The sequence below is a fragment of the Microtus ochrogaster genome, chromosome X (genome assembly GCF_000317375.1).
Source record: "Microtus ochrogaster isolate Prairie Vole_2 chromosome X, MicOch1.0, whole genome shotgun sequence".
Classification (NCBI taxonomy): Eukaryota; Metazoa; Chordata; class Mammalia; order Rodentia; family Cricetidae; genus Microtus; species Microtus ochrogaster.
In genome coordinates this window covers 33,597,229-33,623,664 of record NC_022026.1, presented here as the reverse complement: position 1 = coordinate 33,623,664, position 26,436 = coordinate 33,597,229, and the positions used below count along the sequence as shown (strand labels likewise).

Below are 26,436 nucleotides of genomic sequence, written 5' to 3'. Positions count from 1 at the left end.
AAAGAAGGTTGGCTCATGAAAAAACAAAACCCCCAGTATGTAATATCAAGCACTATCTGGTGTCTTTATAAACATACATTTGACTAGGAAAAAATATGTATTAGTCTCTCAATTATTTAATATCACAATTTGGAGTGTTTTTTTTTAATTTTTATTTTGTATGTGCATCTGTGCAGATGTGTGCCCAAAATAGCAGAAGCCAAAATCAGGTGTTGGATCCCTCCAAGATGGGAGTTACTGGTGGTTATGAGCCATTCAGAATTGTTGCTAGAAACAGAAGTGGTGTCCATTGTAAGAGCACCAAACACTCTTTAACCAGTGAGCCATGGCTCTATCCCTGAATGCCTGAACTTCCACGGATTTTGGTTTTGTTTTGTTTTTGAGGGCTTAGTTTAACGAGTTTTATATACTACTGCCCAGGCAGACTTGGAAGTACAGGTAATCTCACAGACTCATTTAATCATGGCTAAAAACACAGACAAGCGTCACCATAAAAAGTTCATATCCATTTTCTTCCATTAGCTGTTCAATAGAACATGTTTGTGACTGTCAGTGTTTAAAATGGAAGGGCACTGCAGCTCCTATTGATATTGGGAGTGCATTCTGGTTTCTGTTCTCAGATAAGGCATATCCATGCTAGGTATGGTGGCTTAGAATTGAGGAAGCCATTCTAGGAGAATTATCCCACACTCCAGGACAGGCTGAGTGATGTTGTGATGTTGTGAGTTCCATTCCCATACAAAGGGAGATGGTACAAAATAAAAATTAATAAAGATCTCAAACATTTTAATGAGATTACTAAAACATAAAAGCATACTATTTTAGAACTGTCAAGATGCGACCACTGAAAAATTCATATAGCCCAAATCATGTCACACCGTAACACTGTGCTTATTATGAAATTATAATTTTCCAATTTTGCCTAGTATGGTTATAAATAAATAATAAATTGCAATTTATACCTAATTCCAGTTGAATGACTGAGATGTCAGACCTCATTCTTGAAATTCAGATTTCTATGTAAAAAGTATTGAATGCCATATATGCATCTTTAAATATAGGGAAACACAAATATAATTATAGTTTCTTTATATACTCTATTTTAGTAAATTCTGAACTCAAAATGGTGATAATTTAGTATGTAGCCTCCAGAACACTACAATGTTACATGGAGATCTATTATTCTTCAAAAAGTATTATTTTGGGTATTACTAATTTTAAGTCTTCTTACATTCAATAAAGAATTATTCAAATCCATTGTTATCAAGGACCTGCCTCTTAATAAACACCTGGAAGACAGTTAAATGAATGTTTAAAGTAGTAAGAAGTTTATTGATAGTGTTCATTTTATTGGCAAAAAGTAGTTTGGTCAATTTCAAAGTTATAAAAATATATGTGGGTAGTCCATGGAAAACATCAGTATAATATGAAATAATATATATGCTTATATATATAATCATAAGTATAAAAGGAATTTTATGCCAATGTAATTAATGTGTTTTTCATATAAATAATAATTATCTGGGTACACAAATAGACTAACAAGCAAATGCCAATATTTAACTTCTGCATTTAACTCCTTCTCAAAAAGATAATAAATATTCAACAATTTATCTATATTTTTAAATCAAACATTATTAAATATCAGGTTAGTTAAGCATGTTTTTAAATATTTAGAACCTGAAAATCAGATATTGCTCTTCTGTTAGATGATAATATACTTCTGGACAGAAAAATCATGAGGTTAAAGTAGCATATCTGATTATACCAAATATCTATATAAAATGCAAAATGTATAAATCCTATCAAAATGTTAAGAACCGCCTACCTGACAGGATTGCTGGTTAAGGAAACCCTCAGAGATTCCAGGCAGTTGAGAAGTTTCTCATCTGAGATACCTGATCGCAATTCGTGAACATATTCTTGTGAAGACAGAGTGCATTCATGCTTGCTGTTTTTCAGGCCACCCTATAAAGCAAGCAGAATATTCCACTTTAAAAAGGAAGAAAGGGTTTCTTTTAAATCTTAAATGTAAAATAAAACACAGACTATAAAAATAACACTGACATTTTCCAACAAATGTTTTAATACAGTCTTCTCACATAACCAATATTGACATCACAAGCATTGAGTGCCAATTTAAATAATAAAAGTAATTTTAATTACAAAAATAAAAATTATATCAATATTTTACTTTGTGTGAGTGATATGGTCCCTCCCTCTTTTTTAAATATCATAAATGGAACTCAGGGTGTTAAACACTCTACCTCCATGTTAAATTCCCAAATCAAAAATTCCTCAAAGAACTGAGTGATAAGATTATTGTCTATGATACAAAATTCTCCTCAGTCCCTTTAAAAGAAAGAAAATTATACTAGCTGGTGTCCACAGCCTGAAAATAACACTGATGTGAATAGCAAGAACTTATATTCCAATTATTAGGATTAATATTAACTGTTTCTCCTCAACTCATAAAATAAACATTGTTAAATCAGGTTATCAATTTTGTAGTTGCGAGTTAACATTTATATTAAGTTTTATGAACTGAAGAAGAGAAATTTTAATATACAATATTATACATATCCTAAATGTATTGAAAGATAACAGAATATAGCTATATTTTAAAAACAAATACACTTATTAAAGTATAAAACATACAGTCTCCAATTAGCATGCTAATTAATTGAATCATTCTAAAGGATTTACTTCTCAGCTAGTCACCTGTGACAACCATGTTGTAGAACAATCTTTAAAAGTCATTGAATACGCCTATCAGATAGCAAGGAGGTTTTAGTTTAATTTTCAGTGTAAATAAAGACATTTCCAAAACTCATTAGCTCAACACAGCTCCTTAGCTTTGTCACCTTGCTATAACCATATATATATAGTTCATGGAAAAAGCTAAAATGAAAGTATCAACATGTTCACCATATTAATAAGTAATAGTTTCATCTTCCAGAGAAAGAAATCTTTTTGTTCTATTCTTAATTTTTTTGAGATAGGATTTCTCTGTGTAGCTCAGGCTGTCCTGGAACTTGCTCTGTAGACTCAGTTGCCCTCAAACTCAGAGGTCCACCTGCTTCTGACACCTCAGTGCTGGGATTAAAGGTGTGTGGCACCACTGCCCTGTGGCATAACTAATCTTAACTGCACAATTTCTATAATAGGATAAAATTCTTTTGAACTAAAATTATAGCTTGATTACCATCTTTTAAGTTCACATAAATTATACTGACTGTCTGCTAAGAATCGAAGCAAGTTTCCCCATAGTGTCTGGAATTCATATCACTAGAAGAGATGGAAATGTTTTTCAATAATGTTCCAATACTAAAAAACAGATTGCCTATCATTTCATACTATTTGACTCTTCATTGGGAATCCCTCCTTAATGTAAACATTTACCAAATATTCTAAATTTGAAATCCCATTAATACAGTAAAGGCCTATAATTATCTTCCAACATGTCAGGAATATTACTTACCAACTGTATTATGGCAATATTATCAGTAGAAATGCACTTAAAATGGTGTGTTTAAAGTCATTATTTGTGTCTTTTTTATATTGAGAACATCATAATAACATATTTTCTGAATTGAAACAAAATTAAAAACTAAGTACTATTTTTAATTTATCTATAATAATTCCAAAACAGCAGATGCACACTTTTATGCTGAATTTTCTTGCTTTATTCCAAAGTCCAAGCTAACTAAAGAATGACCACATTTAATGCATAGTTAAGAAAACAAAACGAAAAAACAACTAGCTTTGAAAGGGTTTATGAATTCCTTTCATTGATCTACCCATCTCTATAACACCAATTATGTATAACATAATTTTTATATTACACTTTTACCTTGGTAATTATCTATCTCACTTTCTATGACACTACAAAATCCTTCAGTAACAATAGATAAAAATGATATGCTACACACATTACTCTGAAGACTAGTAATATATAATACTAAACTTGACAAGTTTATAGTCAGATACTACATTCATGGAATCTTCAAATTTACTTTTAAGATAATAGGTCACACTGATCCATTTGGCAAGCTTTTGTGTAGAGTTCTTTTATATTTTGTCTTTTATTCATCTGGAAGATCAAGTCCAAGTCCTCACTGTTGTTCTAATCAAAGAAGCCTCACCACATTAGTATTGTCATTTCCATGTTCAAAGTATCTTCATAATATGTAAATGATTTGCTTTACAGAAGTATATTATGATCAACTGCCTCACTGATGATAACAAAAGCTGTACCAGGTAAGAATATCGCCTGCACTACTCACCATTGTATCCACAGAACAAACCATCACTACATATATTCTGGAACGATAGGTTGGTAATAAGCAAATGAACGGATGATAGGCACATTTGAATATGCTAAGTTTCTAAGACCAGTTAATATTCATTGTTATACTGGTGAAGCACAAGAGATTAGCAAGGCACACTCTTGGGTATGCTTGTGAAGGCCATTTCAGTGACCATTCCAATCATAAGGGATGTGACCTACTCAACAGTATACTCTGTTAATGGATTAAAATTTTGAACAGACTATTATGAAAACAGAGGACTAATTTGAGGAAGTAATCACTGGAAGTGTGACTTAGAAAGGTATCATTTTTCTTTGTTTCGGTTGCCCATGGTGGAAACATTCATGTTCTGACATGTGTTCGTGGATATAGTGATGCTTCCTTCCCTCAGGTGAAAATACTTTCTGTGGTAATATTTTGTTTATGATCTAACAAATAAAGCTTGCCTGAGGATCAGAGCATAGAACTATTAACACTAGTTACGCATAGAGACCAGGCAATGGTAGCACACAACTTTAATCCCAGCACTCAGGAGACAGAGGCTGACAGATTGTTGTTAGTTCAAGGCCACCCTATGCTGTATGAAATTGATCCAGCCTAAAAGCGAAACAAAGATCACACAAAGGTGATCTTAGTACTTGGGATCACATGCTTTTATAGAGTTGGAGACAGGAGTGATATGACTTAACAGAGAGAAGAATATGAGGCAGGAAGAGACAGGAGCTCAATGCAGTCTAGGCATTCAGTCTGTTCAGTCAATCTGAGGATGCAGTCAATCTGAGGTGGCAATCTGAGGACAGGGTCATCCATTTGGTCTGAGCATTGGTAGAGGTAAGAACTCTAGTGGTTGGCCACTCTGCTTCTCTGATCCCTCAGCTTTTACCCCCTGATATCTGACTCCGAGTTTTATTAACAAGACCAATTAGAACTCGTGTTAGATCTTTCAAAGTCATACCCCCAAACTTTGAAACTTGAAGCAATGTAGGTCTCCCCTCTTTTACCTTTTGACTCATAAATTTGACAAAGTGGCCAAAAGTCTAACACACATTTGCTTCAAAATGTGATCTTGTAAAACTTTCGGGCACAAGATGATCAGAGAAACTGATTTCACAACAAGTAAATTCAGATATCACTTGGCATTCCAAGGAAATTCAGAATTCACTACCTAGCTTGAACCATCCCCTGATTGTATCATCCTTTGGGCAGGAAAATGTACTAGTCTTTATAACATTTTTGCTCATGCATGGAATAGGCATAATAAATGTCTCTATTTAAGATGGTTCATATAAAGATATTCAAAAGATGACTTTGTATGTCATATATGTATCATAGATACAGAAAATGTTCACTCCACTTGCTAATGGAAAATTAATAGCATTACTTTAATGGGCACCAGTGGTCATGGCTGACATGCTGTTTATGGACACTTCAACTAGCACATCATAATGGAAATCACCCTTCTGAACATCTACAAACCCACATTTTTAAAAATATGTTCTTAGTTTCTGTTGTCTTTTCCTTTTCTTGAGAGCAGGGCTCATTCTGTAGTATAGATTTCCCTTGAAATTACTATGTAGCCAAGGCTGGCTTTAAATTTCTGACAATCCATCTCTGCAGGCACTCAAGCAGTTATGACTATAGGCATGACACCAACATGCTCAATTTTAGAAAGTTTAAGTTACATCATTTAGATACCTGGTTGCTTAAAGGAATGGAAACAAGCTAATGTGTAAGAGAGAAAATCAACAGTTATAGAACAACATTTTCACAATTAAGAGTACTTTAGAGTTTTAATCTATGTTTACGCTTGAACACTACAAAAACATGATAGCTTGTCAAGGTTAGAACGATTCTTGAAAATCAACTATTTTAACACTATCATTACAGAAATAAAGAACCCAGCAGAGCATTGTGATGCACCTCATCTCAGTCCTTGGGAAAGAGAGGCAGGTGGATCTCTGAGTTCAAAGCCAGTCTAGTTCACATCGTGAGTTCTAGGACAGACAAAACTACACATTTTTTTTAAAAGTAGAATCTAAGGAAGAGCCAACTGAGCATAAGTAGTGTGGTTTCAGGACTAAAGTATAAATATTTTGAACTTCTGATACTTCATTTATCCTTTCTAGACTACTTTCCCAATACTGAAAAACAATTGACGCAACAGGTATTTAAGTCTGAAATCTGTATTTAAGAAACATCATAGTGTGTGAGTATCTTCAGCATAATCACTATGACACAACATAATATTAAAGAAATAACCCTGAAACAAAACAGTGCAATAGATTAAACTAAATCTCACTGTACTTAATAGGTTGTAATACAAGAATGGCTTATTATTAACATCCTGTTCAGATACTGAACAAAGGCAACAACTAGATAATGGATGGATAATAACTGAAATTTTAATTAGTTGCTCTGTATGAAATTAATGAAAATTACCACTGTGCCCATTTGATCTTTAAAAAATAATGCAGACAAAGTTAGTAATTAGAGTAAAACGTGCTATTCCAAACCTAGGTGAATAAAAAGCTTTCTTAATTTGAGGCCATTCCTTAATTTGAAAATCATTAGAATGTAGAAATTTGTCTGTATGACTACGCTTATATTATTCTAAGATAGTACACAGAGAACTGAAAAGTATTTTAGGTAACATCCTCCCTTTACTATAAAATAGAATTGTAATATCAAAACTAGACAAGAAATATTTTTAATCAAACATTCTAAGGATGCAGTAGAAATAACCACTTCTGAGATTAGTGACTTGGACCAATCTTTTTCTTTCATTTTTAAATGTAAAAATAGATGGACTTTTAACTTGAGAAAAGGCTTCAGAATTCTTATTTGTAAGCATCCCACACTGTGGACACTGGATGCAACTACATACATCTTTCAGGTATAGTATGGACACAGAAAGCAATTACATCAATGGTGCCACCTTTAGAGAAGGCAATATTATCTTGAAGAAAATGGCAATACCAGTACTGCTTGTATTGGTTAAATTTTGTCAATTTCATACAATCTGCAGTCACCTGAGAAGAGAGAACCTCAAGTAAGGGACACTTCTATGAAACGGCCCTGTAGGCCTGTCTGTCTGTGGGCATTTTCTTAATTGATGTGAGAGGACCAGGCTGACGGGAAGTGGCACATCCCCTGAATAGATAGTATTAGAAAGTGAACTGAGTAAGACATGGGGTGTAAGCCAGTAAAGCAGAATTCCTCTATGGTCTCTGCTTCGGTTCCTTCCCACAGGTTCCTGCCCTAACTTCCCCTCGTGACAGACTTTGATAGGGATATATAAGCTGAGTAAACTCTTTCCTTCCCAAGGTGCTTTCATTCAGTGTTTTATCAGAGCAGAAAGACAAGAAAGTAAGACATTGCAGTTTACTATGTTTCATACATAAGTCAAGTTTCTTTGACTTCTTTAATCTACCGAGTTTTTTTTTTATCTAATATTGTAGTTCTCAAAAATACAATACTGTAAGTTAGTACATTTGGAATTGTATCTACAAAGATTCCTGCATTATTCCTTATAGGATCCTACAACTTTAAAAATATAAACTGAAAACCCATTTCCTGTATCAGCTAAGGAAACACAAACTCAAATTGTCCTACACATATAAATCTAAGTATTCATTCCAATAATGAGGATGTGGTATCATTATTAATTTTACTGTATTATTGAACATTTATATATCTTCTATGATATGAGAAAATATCTCTACTGAAAAGTGATTTTTACAATATATTCTAATTATGGTTCCCCCTCTTCCAACTCCTACCAGGTCATCACCACCATCCTACTCACCCAAAATACCTCCCGAAATAAGTAATGAACTTACCTAATTAACTCATCAAACAAATATATGAAAGGATTCTTAAATTATAGCATTTAAAATAATGTTAATATAAGCATTTTTTTTCTAATGGCCTTAGTCTATACAACTTTAATGAATTAAACATACTATGCATTAAAGTCTTTTAATTGTACAGGAAATATAGAGGATAATGTACTGCGTAATATCCTTAAGGTTTATATAAAAAAATCTGTAAAAAATTACAATCATGCAATAACATTATAAGGTGCCACTTCCCATTGCAGTAAACACTGTTTTCAATTAAGGTATTATCAGTGAGTGAAATATGCAAAATAAGAAAATATGTAACAAATTCTAAGGCAAGAGAGCATTAAAAGTTTCTTGCAGCAGTATGGAAACATAATAATCAGTTTTTCAGATCACTTTTTCTCAAAAGTATTTTACTAATTCTATTAAAATGTGATAAATTTAAATGTTTAATGAAAGAAAAATAACTATATTGTTTCCTCTGGAATTATTCATTAAAGCATTAAATATACAAGATCTCTGTTATGAATTTCATAACAAAATTTTAGAGATCAAGCGTATCAGAAAATAAATACTTAAATCATTCCATGGGCCCATGTACTATGCGAAATAATATGTAAACCAAGAAACTATTAACATATATTTAACCAAGATCATGGATATATGTGTGTGCATATGTGTACAAATATTTTATCAAAACAAATACTCAACCATTAAGATTTGCTAGTGAAAGCAAATTTTTACACTTAATAATATGCAGTATTATTCACAATGGATAATAGCCAATCACTTGGATTTTTTTCTTCGGTATCTAGCAATAAATGGGAGGGCTGCTCTATACTTAAAACTTACTACTATCAAGCAATTATTGTGAACAATGAGCATATAGTTGAATGATATAAAGTAAATCTTTCAAGCTATAAGATGTGTCTAGCATTTTTATAAGCTCTTATCACCACTCGTACTACTTGAAGGGCAAAAGTAAAACCATTGTGCCTATCTTTAAACTGACATAAGCCCTTAAAATATACCAGACAATGAAAAGTAAACAGACAGAAAATAATCCAAGGGTTCTTAACCAGGATTAGTTGTATACAATACTATCACCAGTTGATTAATATAGCCAACATTCAGACAGCTCCATTCCCACAAGAGTCCCTCATGTTACCGCTTCTTACCTACATCCATTACCCTGTCTGAAAGCCACTAATCTGTTTGACATTTCTAAAATTTTTATTTCTTAAAGTTATAATGGAGGAAGGTCATTGGTTAATAAAGAAACTGCCTTGGCCCATTTGATAGGTCAGCCTTTAGGTGGGTGGAGTAGACAGAACAGAATGCTGGGAGGAAGAGGAAGTGAGGCAGACACCATGCCTCTCCTCTCTGAGTCAGACATGATGAAGCTCCAGCCCAAGATGGACGTACTCTAGAATCTTCCTAGTAAGCCACCACCTCGTGTTGCTACACACATTATTAGAAATGGGTTAGTCAAGATGTGATAGTTAGCCAGTAAGAGGCTAGAGCTAATGGGCCAAGCAGTGTTTAAATGAATACAATTTGTGTGTTGTTATTTCGGGGCATAAGCTAGCCAGGCGGCCGGGAGCCGGGCAATAGGAACGCAGCCTGCAGCTCATACTACAATGTTACATATACGTATTATATGTAATACCCATTACATGTATCCATTTGAGGTGGCCTTTGTTATGCATCATAGTGCCTTGGAGATTTATACCAATTAATGCATAAATCAATAGTGTACATTTATTGGTAAGGAACATTTAACAGTATGGCTATTGCTATAGTTTATTTAACTATTTACTCATTGAAGAACCACTTTAGTGATTAGGCATGAACCTGATAGGAATCTCCATATTTAGGTTACTAAATGAAAATGTTATATAAGGTCCTAAGATATTTTAATTTTTGAAAATATTTCAATAACATATCTTAGAGTAATTGTTTTGCTTTTTATTCATATGTATTTGATATCTGGCAATTCAATACATGATTCTAAGATGGTATACAAAGACTCACCAGTGTTCTCAAGAGGACTAGAGCACAAGACAAGTTTAAAAGACTAATGGTGGCATGCTTCTTGTATTTTTCAGTTACATTACATTTATTCTACTCACTATTGTGAGAAAGGAGGGTGTGCCTCTATATAAATAGCTACATTGAAAAATTAGGACGGATTCAATCAATTATACTCTACTAGTTAAAAACAGGAAAAAATGTGAAAACTTTATCAACATTTGTTATATAGAGGCAAATCTATGAAGAAACATACATTTAATGGCTTCACTGTGTGGTGTAGCATTTTACAGATCCAATTGCAACACTAAATTTAGACAATAAAACAAAGCCAGTTTAATAATGCTGTTGTTAATTACAAATGTTTCCTGCAGCCTAAATAAAAACTACATTTTAAGTAGGTAATGAAGCTATAAATTAGAAAGGAAATAAAGAAAAATGCCTTCCATGAAATAGGAAGTAATCCCATTATTCCTAACCTCTAACTTTCAAAGCATTTGAGTAAGTGCTATCTGTCAAAGTGATTGCGTTGAGTATTATTCAGTTCCTTGCCTAACTGCTGATAGGTAGTAAAGCATCAACAAAGCATGTAAAGAATGAGTAAATGAAGAGAACTGAGGAGCTGACTGATTGATGTGAAAAATAAATGTAGACATGCCTTTGGCACTGAGATAGACTTAGTCATCAATGGTACCTTACATGCTTATAGTACAAAGAGCTTTCACCAAACTTCCTATACAGCATTTCATTTGAGTCTAACAACTAGGGAAGATTTTGCTTTAAAAAATGCTTCTGACACAGTATTCTTGGGGGAACTAGATTATTTAAAATGGAGTATTATAACAAAGGGAAGGGAGCAAAAGTTTGCTCACTATTCTTTACAAGGCTAGTAAGGGTAAAGAATAGTAGACAGGGTAGTAAGGGTAAAGAATAGTTTCACAAAGCTTAGCCTTGTGAAACTGATCAGTTGGTCACTTGAATGCTGGACCTTGGGTTCATTTTCTAAAGATGAAAATAATATGGTGTCTATCTGTAGGCTTGTGAGAGTAAAATCACAATCTTGGTAAAGAAGAATGTCTGACTGTTCTAGTTTGCATTTCTGTTGCTGTGATAAAACACCCTGAACAAAAGTAACCTGGGAAAGAAAAAAGGCTTTGTTTTCATCTTAAAACAGTCCGATTACACTACATCATAGAGGGAAGTAAGGGCAGGAAATCAAGGCAAGATCTTTATCCAGAAACCACAGAGGCCACTGTTTACTGCCTCCTTCTCTAGTTATGCTCAGCTTGCGTCCTTATATAGCATACAGCCACCTGCCTAGGGACAATGTTTCCCTCCCAAATCAATCAACTATCAATACACACTCATCAGTTGTAGCCAAAGGGCAATCTGAGCCAGGCAAGTCTTCAACTAATTTTCCCTCTGCCTGACTGACTCTGAGTTGTTTCAAGTGGACAATAAAAATTAACCAGGACACTGGTATATAGTAATTATTTAATTAGTATATACTTATAAGGCATCTTATTTTGTTGTTAATTTCATAACTTCATGGATGCCCAGACAATTATATTGTGAAAAAGTATCGGTGGCCTAAGGTTATTAGCTTCTGGTCAACTATATTTTTGAAGCAGAGCTAGGATTCTAATCTTCCTGAAATATTCAGAAATGGACCTGTAATACAGGTGAGAGATTAAAATATATTTTCAGAGTCTATAGGAAACTTGACTGGCTGAGGAGAAAATGCTCAAAAGAGAGGGCTTACTGGGAAAGTCTGTCTTCTGTTCTCCTAACAACGAGGGCATTAGTGCATTTATATTCTGCTGAAGATTCCTACCAGCAAAGCAATTTTAATGTTAATTAAAATAAAATTTTAAGCACACTGAGGTACACGATTTCAAATGCCCAGCTATTTTGAATGTGTGATTCATAGCAGGCTATCATACGTATAGCCGAATAGAAATTTAGGGTTTTTTTTGTGAAATAAGTTGAGTTGACTACCTTACTCTCTACTCGTGCATTAATAATGTAGGTTTCTACTGTCTTCATGAAACAACAGCATGAACACAAAGTATCTGTTATAGGACATAGAGGGCCCGTCTTGTATTAGAATATTACCCTTAAACATGTAATGTATTCTCAGATCTGGCAAACAGTGAAAAGCTGACACCCAATAATGTCATAGCATAGTTCACATTCTGCTATGTAATGAGTAGAAAGAAGATTATCCTAACACGTGGTAGAATATTAAGACCTTGATGAATCATGAAGCTATTTGAGGGAAAATTTTCAAAGACTAATAAATGCTATTCCCTTAAAGCAAACTAAGCTATTTTGGTCAGTAGTTAACCACTAAGATACAAAGAATCAAACACAGTATGTCTGGAGATTTGCTGGTACATCAGTGAAACTGGAACTTGGGGCTAATAACTCTGAACCTAGAATTGCTGAACAGAGTTTAAGGGTTTCTGCTGCAGGTAAGGTAAGGTAATCTTAGAACTCCACAGTTTCATTTCTTAAGATGACCACATTAAGCATAAACTAAGTTACTTACTACTTGGCTAATCATCTTCTAACCAAATACAGCCACCTAATTTCTGCCTTTATATTTATATCTAAGATCATATTTTTCCTGGGAAGTCAAACATTAATCACTGATCATGGTGAAATAACCTTAGCATGAAAAATATTTGTACCAAAATAAACACCAAATGACATCACCACATGCTGCCTGTACTCATTAGAATTTAACTGCAGATCAGACAGGAAACACAGGTGGCACCGCTGGGTCATCCTGTTTGGCATTGTAGGCACAGAGAGTCCAAAAGTGTCTGCCTTGCAGTCTGATCACATTATGAATGGCAATTTAAAGTCAGAAAATCATTTAGCACTTCAAAGTGGGCTAATTTAAATTTTATTGGCTTTCTTATTTATTTATTTAAAGAATAACTGTTTAGTGGTCAAGGACCAATGTGTTCATGTGATAAAAGTACCACAGTTAGAAGGAAAAGAGAATCATTGAAGACACAGGACAGTTTCATCTCTGTAAGTGGGTGGAGTGCTGGACCTATAAAGACAGAAAAACCAACATGTTCTCCTTGTTCTCCAAGGTGAGGCAGCCTTGTGATGTGCTAATGCCATTTGCATGTCATACATCAGCAAACTGGGGCTTGGAAAACCCGAGCAAGGCCACAGTACAGACAAAGAGAACCTGAAATTCGATCTCAGGTCTACCTAACTATAAGGCCTGTGTGATTAAGCATTTAATACTCTTCCTCCTTTGTAGTAATAATAAAGTGGTATTCCAGAGAACCAAGGGACTAAATGTACAACCTGAGACACCAAGTCAGCATTTACTTCTGGTCCTCAATTTTTTTTATTGATTTTTTTGAGCTCTATGTTTTTTCTGGCCCTCACTTTTAAGAAGAACTGGTGGAGGGCAATGATGTCAGACTGGGCATCAACCTGATCAAGTGAAATGAATGGGTGAAAGAATAGCAGTTCTCCTGCTTCACGCCTTTAGATAAAAATCAACTAACTGTCCACAGGCAAGATCCCCACAGGGAATGACTTGGAAGTAAGACTGTAACACTCAATTGTACCATAGAATAAAGTCAAGCTCCAACCCTAAAAGATGAGGTTAACTTTCTATCCCTTTCACCTTGACTATTACGTACAAACACAAAGTCCCTGTGGATCCATGGTTTCCAATAAGGAAGGAAGATCCAGAGGGGGATGTTCAACTTTCGCATGACTATAGGAGCCTTTCTACTAATCTTAAAGAATTCAACAACAACCCCCAAAAAACTCAATTCATTACAAAAAAAACATATATCCAATTAAAATCAAGACAAAAAGAATGAAAAAAAATTGTCAAAAGAAAACACAAAAATGGCCGATAAATACATGGAATGAAAAGTTCAACATCACAACCTTATAAAGAAATGGAAATCAAAATTACAATATGTTATTTCACTCCGGAAAGAAAGGTTTATTATAAAAAATGTATTATCAAAAATACTAAATGTTAAGAAAACTATAATGAAAGGGTCCAATGTGCACTGTAGTGAGAATGTAATTGTACACCAATTATGAACATCAATATGTAAGAACACAAAAAAGTAAAAATAGGACAGCCATATAATCCAGCAGTCCCATTATTGCATATATATCACAAGAAAATCCATATGCAAATGATATATCTGTATTCACATCCCTACTAAAGCAGTATTACCAATCATCATAATAAAAAAGCAAACTAAATATTCACTAATGGATCAAATTCTTCAAAATATACATACACACAATGAGATACTATATTAAGACATGTAAAGGAGGGAATTCTGTAAATCGCAGTCACATGGAAGAACAGGAAGAAATTAAGCATAGTGACATAAAGCATGCACATAAAGACAAAATCTTCATGATCTCATTCATGTATATAAAATAGAGTTATTTGATAGAGATTGAAAGTAGGATGTTAGTTACCACAGGCTAGGGTACTTGGAAGTGAATGGGATTGGAGAGATATTAACCAAATAATGCATGCCTACAGAGAGACAGGAAAAGTAAGTTCAAGAAATCCATTGTAGGACATAATGGACAATAGAATATATCTTTAAAAAATTCCAGGAGATTTGTGGTCTTACAATAACTCTGAGGTAATGCATTTGTTAATTAGCTACACTTAATCATATATATGCTACAGAATATCATACTGTATAATATAAATACACAAATTTTATATGCTGATACAAAAAAATAAGAACAAGCATGGTGATACACTTCTTTGATATCTGCACTCAGGAGGCAGATGCAGACAGATCTCTATAAAATTTAAATTAACATCATCTACATAATGATGTCAAGGTCAGTCAGAGTTACATAATGAGATTCTGTCTCAAAAATAAATAAATAAAAAGAAGCTCATGGGTTTTAGAGCATTTGCTGTCATTTCAGAGACCTCATCAGTTCTTAGAGTCACATAACAGCTCTATCTATCTTCAGGTCCAGGAAACCCAATGCCTTCTTCTGCCTTCCACAGGCACCAGGAATTTATTTGCTACACATACATATGCAGGCGAACACACAAAGATATAAAATAAAAATAAACCTTTTGTCTATGTAAAATAATAAATATATTTGAAAACAAGAATATGTAAATATGACATACATCGAGAACACAACATGGAAAAAGGCACAGAAAAAATACTTCCTATATGGGTAATAATGAGTGTGTGTGTAAAGGAGGACAATTTAATTTTCATGGACTCAACTTACTACTCAGTTTTTCTTATGTGAACTGATGAACTGACCTCTAAAAACATTACTACAACATAGAACGTGTGACTAACTCAGACAAAAATCAAGTACTCCCTAAATTCCCAGGTTAAATCAAATAAAATGGCATCTTTGGCATCAAATAATATATTGGTGGCATAATGTTCTCAGTAGTGTATAAAGAAGCAGACTTTTTAGGTTATCATATGCAAATTTTAAGAATATATAGAAATGGGTCTCTAGGCTTCATTTTAGGAAACTGAATTTACTTAACAAATTCAAACAATTGTATTTATTCCCTACAGAAGTGATGAATTTAGAAGTTATCCAAGCTTCTGTGATAAATAATTCATTCCTATTGCATGAGAACCAGTTTTAGATCTCAACTAGTATACAATGAATATCAAATAAACCTGCTTGTCGCAAATCTCAACCTAACTTGTAAGAACTACCTAGTAAGAATACTGAACTACTACTTAGCATAAAATCTTTATAGAGTTTTTATAGAAGTACAATATTTATGCCCGTAAGTGGTATATATGTTACAGTAAGACAGTATATCAATATAAACAGCAGTGTAACATTACCAATGTCATGGAATTAGTTTTATAAACAATCATGTCTTTCTGCTTATAGCATTTTTACGTCCAAACACTACTGATGTGGGATTCCCCTCTGTATGCTTTGAATACCATTGGTTAATAAAGAAACTTTCTTCGGCCTCCCCAGAACATAATAGACGGTGGGGGGGGGGTGACTAAACTGAATGCTGTGAGAAAGGAGGCAGAGTCAGGGGGAAGCCATGTAGCCACCACCAGAGACAGACATGCAGGAACAAGCCTCATGGTAAAATATAAAATACTGAATGGGTTAATTCTAGATATAAGAGCTATCTAGCAATATGCTTAAGTGATTGGTCAAGCAGTGATTCAAATAATACAGTTTCTGTGTGATTATTTTGTGAGTTTGAGCAGCAGGAAAATGAACAAGCAACCTACTACAACATACTACCACTGTGGATCTGAACATAATAAAACACACAGTCTCATTTCTTCAAATTAATGCATAGAAATAATACCTCATAAGTAACAACCTATGATTTATAATATTAGTGTATCTTTTTCAAAAAGAAAATTAGTGTAATCTAAAATACAACAAATACATATACATTCTTAAAAGACTTTCTTCTACTGTAAAAATATATGGATGTTAAATATCTTCAATAATTAATATAAACTCTTTATAAGCTACTTCACAAAGTGACAAAAGTTAATTTATCAAATATATACCAAGCATCTCATATTTTAAGTTGATGTTTATACTATATAAAAAGAAAAAAATAAAAATTATACTACCCAAATGTGATATCAGTTAAAGAACTATGCTGCCAATCCCATATTCTTTAGATATAAAAAGACAAGAGGGGAAAAAGCAAGCCATCTGGAGTACAGTAGGTTAATGCACTGCTCCTGACATTTCTAACCACTATAATTAAGGACAAGAACACTTTAAAACAGCACTCTCAAAGAAGTCTGTTATATAATGTGCATCTTTGAAAAAAAATCTTAAAAAAAATGCAAAGCCTGTAGATTCCTCAGGTTATTTTAAAGTTGAAGCAGGTTTTGGACTAATATTAGAAATTGTAGCCGATCCTCATATCAAGGAATATAATGAGCTGAGTTTTCATGAGAGACAGGACATAGTCCTATGCATTAAGAAAAATGTGAACTTGCAAGGGAATTCTTATCTAGCAAGTACTGTGCATATAACACTAAGGATTAATCATTTCTCTAAAAGAATATGTACACACAAATTGTATTAACATATGAAATCAACAGACATAACAAAAATTAACTGACTCTTAATATTGTTAAATGGTTATAAGAACTGACTGTAGAGTCAGAGAAAGTTGATTTCAATCAAGTTTCTGTTACTTAGGACTGTTTGATTATACAAGTGACTTTTTCTGAATTTCATTACATATTGCATAATTGAGTTTTAAGATTTAAACTTAAATCATACTTTACTACAGCAAATTCATATATATACATACAATGTATAATTTCTGATTGGTTCCTATCATTCTCAACATGTTAGGAAGCAAATCCAAAGCCTTCCACATACTAGACAAGTACTATACCCTTCACCGTCTGCTTTGTGAAATAGGTTCACATTATGACACCATGTAGTCCAAGCTCTCCTCAAATTCTCCTTTCTACTGGCTCTGCAGACTGAGATTACAGGCCTATAACACTGTTCCTGTCACATCTCTTTCCTGAGTGCACTGTGTGATATTCCATGTACAGTTCCTAAACTAATCTGTAGAGACTGCCAAACAAAGCAATAATTATTACCATTGTCCTAATGAAGAAATTGAACTAAGTCCAGAATATTTTCAGAAACTGCAAAGCTACTTGTTAGTGTCTGGACAAAACAGAGCCAAAACACGTACGTTTCCAAGGGCCTGTTTGTTCACAAAGCCCAATTGTTACTGGGATACTGCATCCAATAAACTCACAAATTTTCTAGTTTTATTCTCACCCACAATGTGGCTTTCAAATATACCCTTGTATATCAAACATACCATCTCCTTAATGTTGCATTATTCTCCAAAATAAGTCTTTACATTATGGATTAGGTACAATAATAAACTTTGTAAATTCAGTATGCATCCTCAAACACACTGATTTTAGTAATTTCCAAAATTCATTGGGAACATAGACACTGTTTAATGTTAATGTGGTCCTGGAAGTGCAGAAAATTATAAGGTTGGAGTAAGGACTTCTTTGATTAATTACACTTTTTAATTTTTAAAATTATAATTATAACCTTCCATCTCTTTACTACAACTACTTCCATGTACCACTTTAAGCTCTTTTTAAAATTCATGGCACCTTTTTCATAAATGTTAGTGTGTGCATGCTTACGTGTGTGGTGTATCGTGCTTCCTAAATATATAAATACAATACAGTCTGTATGATGTTGAATACAACTATTTATATACATATATATATATACATATACATACATGTATGCATGTATTTCAGGTATGACTATTTGGTACTGAACAACCAGTTAGTGTGCTCTTTTCTGCAGTAGACTATTTTTCCTTTATAATATACATTTGTTGAAACATAAAGATTTCAATAAGGAGAACAATTTTTTTTCTGAGATGTACTATAGAAATTACTTAATTTAGAGATGTATATCTTCTAGCTAATTTGTAGCAATTCAAACAAAATGTTATGCATGATTACTGCTAAATATGCCAACAGGTTTTTTTCAACTACTCTAAAAAATTACAAAGCAGTCACTGGAAAGACTGTCTCATAAAATATTAAAAACTGATATAATTTCACATAAAGCAAGGGGCCAGAAACAGATTAAAACAAATAATAAGAGTGAAATAAGATTCTTTCTCCAGAAAACTATTACTTGTATAGTTTAAATAAACTACATGTCTGGATCTGAAAGTAAACCAATCTAAAGTATTTAGATATAATATGGCTTCAATAACAAAATTTCAGGAGTAAATAACAGTAAATGCTCTAAATCCTTGTGAAAGTACTTTGTAGACTAAGAGATGATCAGTTTATCTGACATTAGTGATTTCAAAAAAGCTCTTAGTTCCTGTGATACGTTCATTTTCATGGAAACAAATAGTATTATGTATGGCTTTTATTTTTTGATCTCATAAAGTGAAGTTATTTGCCAAGTAAACATTTATTAAGCATCATCTATGTGCTAGAGACTGGGTACAGGAAAACAATAAGGACACACGTCAAGACTTGTTTAAAATGCTAAGAATATTATTTGTTTGTCTGTTGTATATTTCTTCAGTTCCTGAAATTTAGTATCTTTTTTTCTCAGCCTCCCAAGAGCTGGGTTAACAGGCACACACTATCACACCTGTTGAGAGTAACTTATGTTTGTTTGTTTTTTGCTTTTTGTTTTTTCGAGACAGGGTTTCTCTATGTTACAGTCCTGGCTGTCCTGGAACTCACTTTGTAGACCAGGCTGGCCTTGAACTCACTGAGTTTCACCTGCCTCTGCCTCCTGAGTACTGGGATTAAAGGCATGTGTCGCCACCACCACCCGGCCTGAAAATTATTAATAAAAATGTCCATACATTGATCTGAACATTTCAGTTTATACATACTACTAACATAGATCAGAAAAAAATGAGAACAATTTGCAGATGTCTTTGTGAAATTCTTCTTTAATATTAATTCAAGAGGTCAATTTATTTTTTCATTACGCTAAATTCCAGTGGAAATAAATCAAATTATAAAAGCAAACACTTTAGTACTATATTTTAAAGGCCATACCACCTCATGGTTAAGTTTTTGAATGACTGACAGTCCTTCCCAAATTTTAATATAAAATATAAGAATACATTTGAATTAAGAGGACAAAAACAAAATCTAATAGTTTATAACATACATATGTTTCAATACACTTGAATAAAAAGTAACAAATATAGTAGGCTATTATTAAATTATGGATTAAAATGTATGGTAGTATAATAATTATTACAATTCAAATACCAGATAGAATATAGATTTGGGTCCTTATACTAAAACTATCTTGGAAAAACACAAAATTTATTATTTTCTAAAAAAAAAAAATCTCATTAATCCAACTAGCATCCATGTAACATAAGGTATTTTTTACCTTAATTTGCCCCACTTTACATATTTGACAAGTTCTTCAATCAAATTTGGCAATAATAGCCCCAAGTGGCAGAGACCCAGCGCGCAGGCCCCAGCAGCGGGGACCTGGGTTGGGAGCTCAGGGCAGAGGGCAGAGGGAGCTTCTCTGTTTTGGTGGCTGTCCTGCAGAGTAGTAGCCCTTTTGTTGGCGAGGTCCCTGGTGAACGAGGAGCCGGGTCCTGTTCGTGAAGACCATTCTGAAGGGAGAGAGGGATCTTGGTCCCCGGAAGGGTCCAGGAAACAGAGAGAGGGCATTTTGTAAGATGAGCCCCCGGCCAGCAGGGAAACCTGATCCAGTGTTAAAAGACCCATTAGATAGCAGCAATAGGAGGAGATGGGCAGCAAGGCAAAAATTCACCCAATAATCTTAAAAACAACATGAAAACACCAGAACACAATGATCTTACAACAGAAGGACTTGAACAACTTAACACAAAAGAAGTGGAAAAAAATGACTTTATGAAAGCAATAGAGTCCCTTAAATAACATGTGGAAAACGCCCTTATAGAAATGGATGAGAAGTACAACAAAATCTTTGAAGAAATGAGTAAATACATACATGATACCCTGGGAAACCAAGAAAAACGATCAAACAGGTAATGGAAACAGTTCAAGAATTGAAAACTGAAATGGCAGCAAGGAAGAAAACACAAACTGAGGACCAGCTGGATATGGAAAATCTAGGTCAACGAGCAGGGGCCTACAGAAACAAGCATAATCACTAGAATAAAAGAGATAGAAGAAAGAATCTCAGATTCTGAGGACACCATAGAGAAAATAAATGCACTGATCAAAGAAAACAGCAAAGCCAACAAATTCTCATCACAAAACATTCAGGAATTATGGGACACAATAAAAAGACCAAACCTAAGAATAAAAGGAATAGAAGAAGGAGAAGAGTCACAGCTCAAAGGCCCAGAAAATATTTTTAACAAAATTATGGAAGAAAATTTTCCCAACATAAAGAAAGATATTCCTTTGAATATTCAAGAAGCATATAGAACACCAAACAGACTGGATCAAAGAAAAACATCTCCTCGCCATATAATAATCAAAACACAGAATACACAGGTTAAAGAAAGAATATTAAGAGTTGCGAAGGAAAAAGGCCAAGTAACTTATAAAGGTAAACCGATCAGACTAACACCTGACTTCTCTATGGAAGCCATGAAAGCCAGAAGGTCCTGGATAGATGTACTGCAGAAGCTAAGAGACCATGGTTGCAAGCCCAAACTACTATACCAAGCCAAGCTATTCTTCAATATCAATGGAGAAAACAAGACATTCCAGGATAAGAACAAATTTAAACAATACGTAGCCACAAATCCAGCCCTACAGAAAGTAATAGAAGGAAAATTGCAACCCAAGGAATCCAACATTGCCAACAGTGCCTATAATAACTCTGGCATCTAGCGACCCTTCACCAGCACAACTCAAAGAAGGGAGACACACAAAATCTACTAGCAAAAACAATAAGAATAACCAGAGTAAAAAACCACTGGTCATTAATATCACTTAATATTAATGGTCTCAATCCACCTATAAAAAGGCACAGGCTAAGAGATTGGATAAGAAAACAGGATCCAAAATTCTGCTGTTTGCAAGAAACACATATCAACCACAAAGACAGTAAAGGGTTGGGAAAAGGTGTTTCAAGCAAATGGTCCTAAGAAAAAAGCAGGTGTGGCCATACTAATTTCTAACAAAACTGACTTCAAACTAAAATCAATCAGAAGAGATCGAGATGGACACTTTATCCTCATAACAGGAACAATTCATCAAGATGACATCTCAATCCTGAATATCTACGCCCCTAATATAAAAGCACCAACTTATGTTAAAGAAATATTAACAGAACTCAAGGCAGACATCAAATCACACACACTAATAGTAGGAGACTTCAATATACCTCTCTCTCCAATGGACAGGTCATTCAGAGAGAAATCTAATAGAGAATTAAGAGAATTATTGGAGGTAATGAAGCAAATGGACTTAACAGACATCTATATAACACTCCACCCAAATAGGAAAGAATATACCTTCTTCTCTGCAGCTCATGGAACATTCTCGAAAAATAACCACATACTTGGAAACAAAGGAAACCTACCTCCACAGATACAAAAAAAGTATCAGTGTCCACCTGTGTCTTATCAGATCAACATGGATTAAAGTTAGAAGGCAACAACAATGCTACCCCCAGAAAGCTGACAAACTCATGGAAACTGAACAATCAGCTACTGAACCACACCTGGGTCAAGGAAGAAATTAAGAAAGAAATTAAAGTCGTCCTTGAATTTAATGAAAATAAAGAGACAACATACTCAAACCTATGGGACACGATGAAAGCAGTGTTAAGAGGAAAGTTCATAGGACTAAGTGCCCACTTAAAGAAAACGGAGAAAGCATAAATCGGGGATTTAACAGCACACCTGAAAGCTTTAGAAAAAAAAGAAGCAGACACGCCTAGGAGGAGTCAAGACTGGAAATAATCAAACTGAGGGCTGAAATCAACAAAATAAAAACACAGAAAACAGTCCAAAGAATCAATGAAACAAAAAACTGGTTCCTGGAGAAAAATCAACAAGATTGAGAAACCCCTATCCAAACTAATTAAACAACAGAGAGAGAACACGCAAATAAATAAGATCAGAAATGAAAAAAGAGACATAACCACAGACACAGAGGAAATTCAGAGAATAATTAGATCTTACTACAAAAGCCTGTATGCCACAAAACTGGAAAATGCAAAAGAAATAGACATTCTTTTTAGATAAGTACCATATACCAAAGCTAAAACAAGACCAGGTGAACGATATAAATAGACCTGTTAGTCGCGAACAACTAGACACTGTTATCAAAAATCTCCCTTCCAAAAGAAGCCCAGGACCAGATGGTTTCAATGCAGAATTCCACCAGAACTTCCAAGAGGAGCTAAAACCTATACTCCTTAATGTATTTCACAATATAGAAACAGAAGAGTCATTGCCAAATTCCTTTTATGAAACTACAGTTAACCTGATACCAAAACAATACAAAGATCCAACCAAGAAAGAGAATTACAGGCCTATCTCACTCATGAATATCGACGCAAAAATTCTCAATAAAATACTGGCAAACCGAATCCAAGAACACATTAGAAAAATTATCCATTATGATCAAGTAGGCTTCATCCCAGAGATGCAGGGCTGGTTCAACATAAGAAAATCTATCAATGTAATCCATCATATAAATAAACTGAAAGAAAAAAACCATATGATCATTTCATTAGATGCTGAAAAAGCATTCGACAAATTAAACACCACTTTATGATAAAGGTCTTGGAGAGATTAGGGACACAAGGGTCATACTTAAATATAATAAAAGATATTTACATCAAGCCGACAGCTAACATTAAATTAAATGAAGAAAAACTCAAAGCCATTCCACTAAAATCAGAAACACGACAAGAATGTCCACTCTCTCCATACCTCTTCAATATAGTGCTTGAAGTTCTAGCAATAGCAATAAGACAACATAATGGGATCAAGGGGATTCATATTGGAAAGGAAGAAGTTAAGCTTTCATTATTTACAGATGATATGATACTATACATAAGCAACCCCAAAAACTCTACCAAAGAACCCCTACAGCTGATAAACACCTTTAGTAATGTGGCAGGATACAAGATCAACTCCAAAAAAATCAGTGGCCTTCCTTTACACTAAGCATAAGGAAGCAGAGAGGGAAATCAGAGAAGCATCACCTTTCACGATAGCCACAAATAGCAAAATATCTTGGGGTAACTCTGACGAAGGAAGTGAAAGATCTATATGACAAGAACTTTAAGTCTTTGAAGAAAGAAATTGAAGATGACACCAGAAAATGGAAGGATCTCCCCTGCTCTTAGATTGGGAGGATCAACATAGTAAAAATGGCAATTCTACAAAAAGCAATCTATTGATTCAATACAATCCCCATCCAAATTCCATCAAAATTCTTTACAGAAGAGAAGACAATAATCAACTTTATATGAAAAAAAAAACAAGGATAACCAAAACAATCTTATACAGTAAAGGATCGTCTGGAGGCATTACCATCCCTGACTTCAAACTCTATTACAGAGCTACACTATTGAAAACAGCTTGGTATTGGCATAAAAACAGTGAAGTCGATCAATGGAATCGAATAGAAGACCCTGACATTAAACCACAAACCTATGAACCTGATTTTCGATAAAGGAGCTAAAAGTATACAATGGAAGAGAGAAAGCATCTTCAACAAATTGTGCTGGCAAAACTGGATGTCAACCTGTAGAAGAATGAAAATAGACCCATATCTATCACCATGCACAAATCTGAAGTCCAAATGGATTAAAGACCTCAATATCAGTCCGAACACACTGAACCTGATAGAAGAGAAAGTGGGAAGTACTCTACAACACATGGGCACAGGAGACCATTTCCTACGTATAACCCCAGCAGCACAGACATTAAGGGCCTCATTGAATAAATGGGACCTCCTGAGATTGAGAAGCTTCTGTAAAGCAAAGGACACTGTCACTAAGACAAAAAGGCAACCTACTGACTGGGAGAAGATCTTCACCAACCCCGCAACTGACATAGGTCTGATCTCAAAATATATAAAGAACTCAAAAAACTAGACCGTAAAAGACTAATCAACCCAATTATAAAATGGGTCACTGAGCTGAACAGAGAATTCTCAACAGAAGATGTTCAAATGGCCAAGAGATACTTAAGGTCATGCTCAACTTCCTTAGTGATCAGGGAAATGCAAATCAAGACAACTTTAAGATACCATCTTACACCTGTCAGAATGGCTAAAATAAAAAACACCAATGATAGCCTTTGCTGGAGAGGATGTGGAGAAATGGGTACACTCATCCATTGCTGGTGGGAATGCAAACTTGTGCAACCACTTTGGACATCAGTGTGGCGGTTTCTCAGGAAATTCGGGATCAATCTACTTCAGGATCCAGCAATACCATTCTTGGGAATATACCCAAGAGATGCCCAATCATACCACAAAAGCATTTGTTCAACTATATTCATAGCAGCATTATTTGTAATAGCCAGAACCTGTAAACAACCTAGATGCCCCTCAATGGAAGAATGGATGAAGAAAGTATGGAATATATACATATTAGAGTACTACTCAGCAGTAAAAAACAAGGACTTTGTGAATTTTGCATGCAAATGGATGGAAATAGAAAACAATATCCTGAGTTAGGTAAGCCAGACCCAAAAAGAGGAACATGGTATGTACTTACTCATATTTGGTTTCTAGCCATAAACAAAGGACATTGAGCCTATAATTAGTGATCCTAGAGAAGTTAAATAAGGAGAACCAAAAGAAAAACATTTAGGCATCCTCCTGAATATTAACCTTCATCATGCGATGAAAGGAGACAGGGACAGAGACCCACATTGGAGCACCGGACAGAAATCTCAAGGTCCAAATCAGGAGCAGAAGGAGAGAGCACGAGCAAGGAACTCAGGACTACGAGGGGTGCACCCACACACTGAGACAATGGGGATGTCCTACTGGGAACTCACCAAGGCCAGCTGGCCTGGGTCTGAAAAAGCCTGGGATTAAACCCGACTCACTGAACATAGCAGACAATGAGGACTACTGAGAACTCAAGATAAATGGCAATGGGTTTTTGATCCTACTGCACGTACTGGCTTTGTGGGAGCCTAGGCAGTTTGGATGCTCACCTTACTAGACCTGGATGGAGGTGGGTGGTCCTTGGACTTCCCACAGGGCAGGGAACCCTGATTGCTCTTTGGGCTGATGAGGAAGGGGGACTTGATTGGGGGAGGGGGAGGGAAATGGGAGGCGGTGGCGGGGAAGAGACAGAAATCTTTAATAAATAAATAAATTTAAAAAAATTGGCAATAATACACAATGCATATGAAGCTGAGGATGGAACGTAGGGTATTTAATTTCTAATCCAGTATCCTATTCATTAGTTTTTTTCTCTGATGTTTTTGGTGCTTTTCATTATTCTAAAATGCACTTCAGACTCACTATTCAAGAAAGGAGTGAGTTAGCTGTCAAGGGCAAAGAGGTTCAGAACTCACAAAACAAGTGTTCATTTGTTATTAACAGTAACATTATGTGGCACATTATCACAAAGAAATATACATGCACATCCACACACACATACAGAATTCCAAATGTAAACAAAAATCTACATATCATCTCACTACCTTCAATTTAAGTTGTATAAGACTTAACTGTGTCAATTGAAAATAGTTGATATAT

The 26,436-nt window shown here is 34.5% G+C and overlaps 1 protein-coding gene across 3 annotated transcripts in view; it reads right to left on the bottom strand.

Moving 5' to 3' along the window:
• The window catches only part of Diaph2 (diaphanous related formin 2), a 793,576-nt gene that overhangs the window by 602,635 nt on the left and 164,505 nt on the right, over positions 1-26,436 (bottom strand). For all 3 annotated transcript variants that reach the window (XM_026784823.1, XM_026784824.1, XM_005358668.3), the window contains one exon: positions 1,829-1,968. In XM_026784823.1, the coding sequence (XP_026640624.1) occupies positions 1,829-1,968 (140 nt within the window). The remainder of the gene's footprint in view (positions 1-1,828; positions 1,969-26,436) is intronic.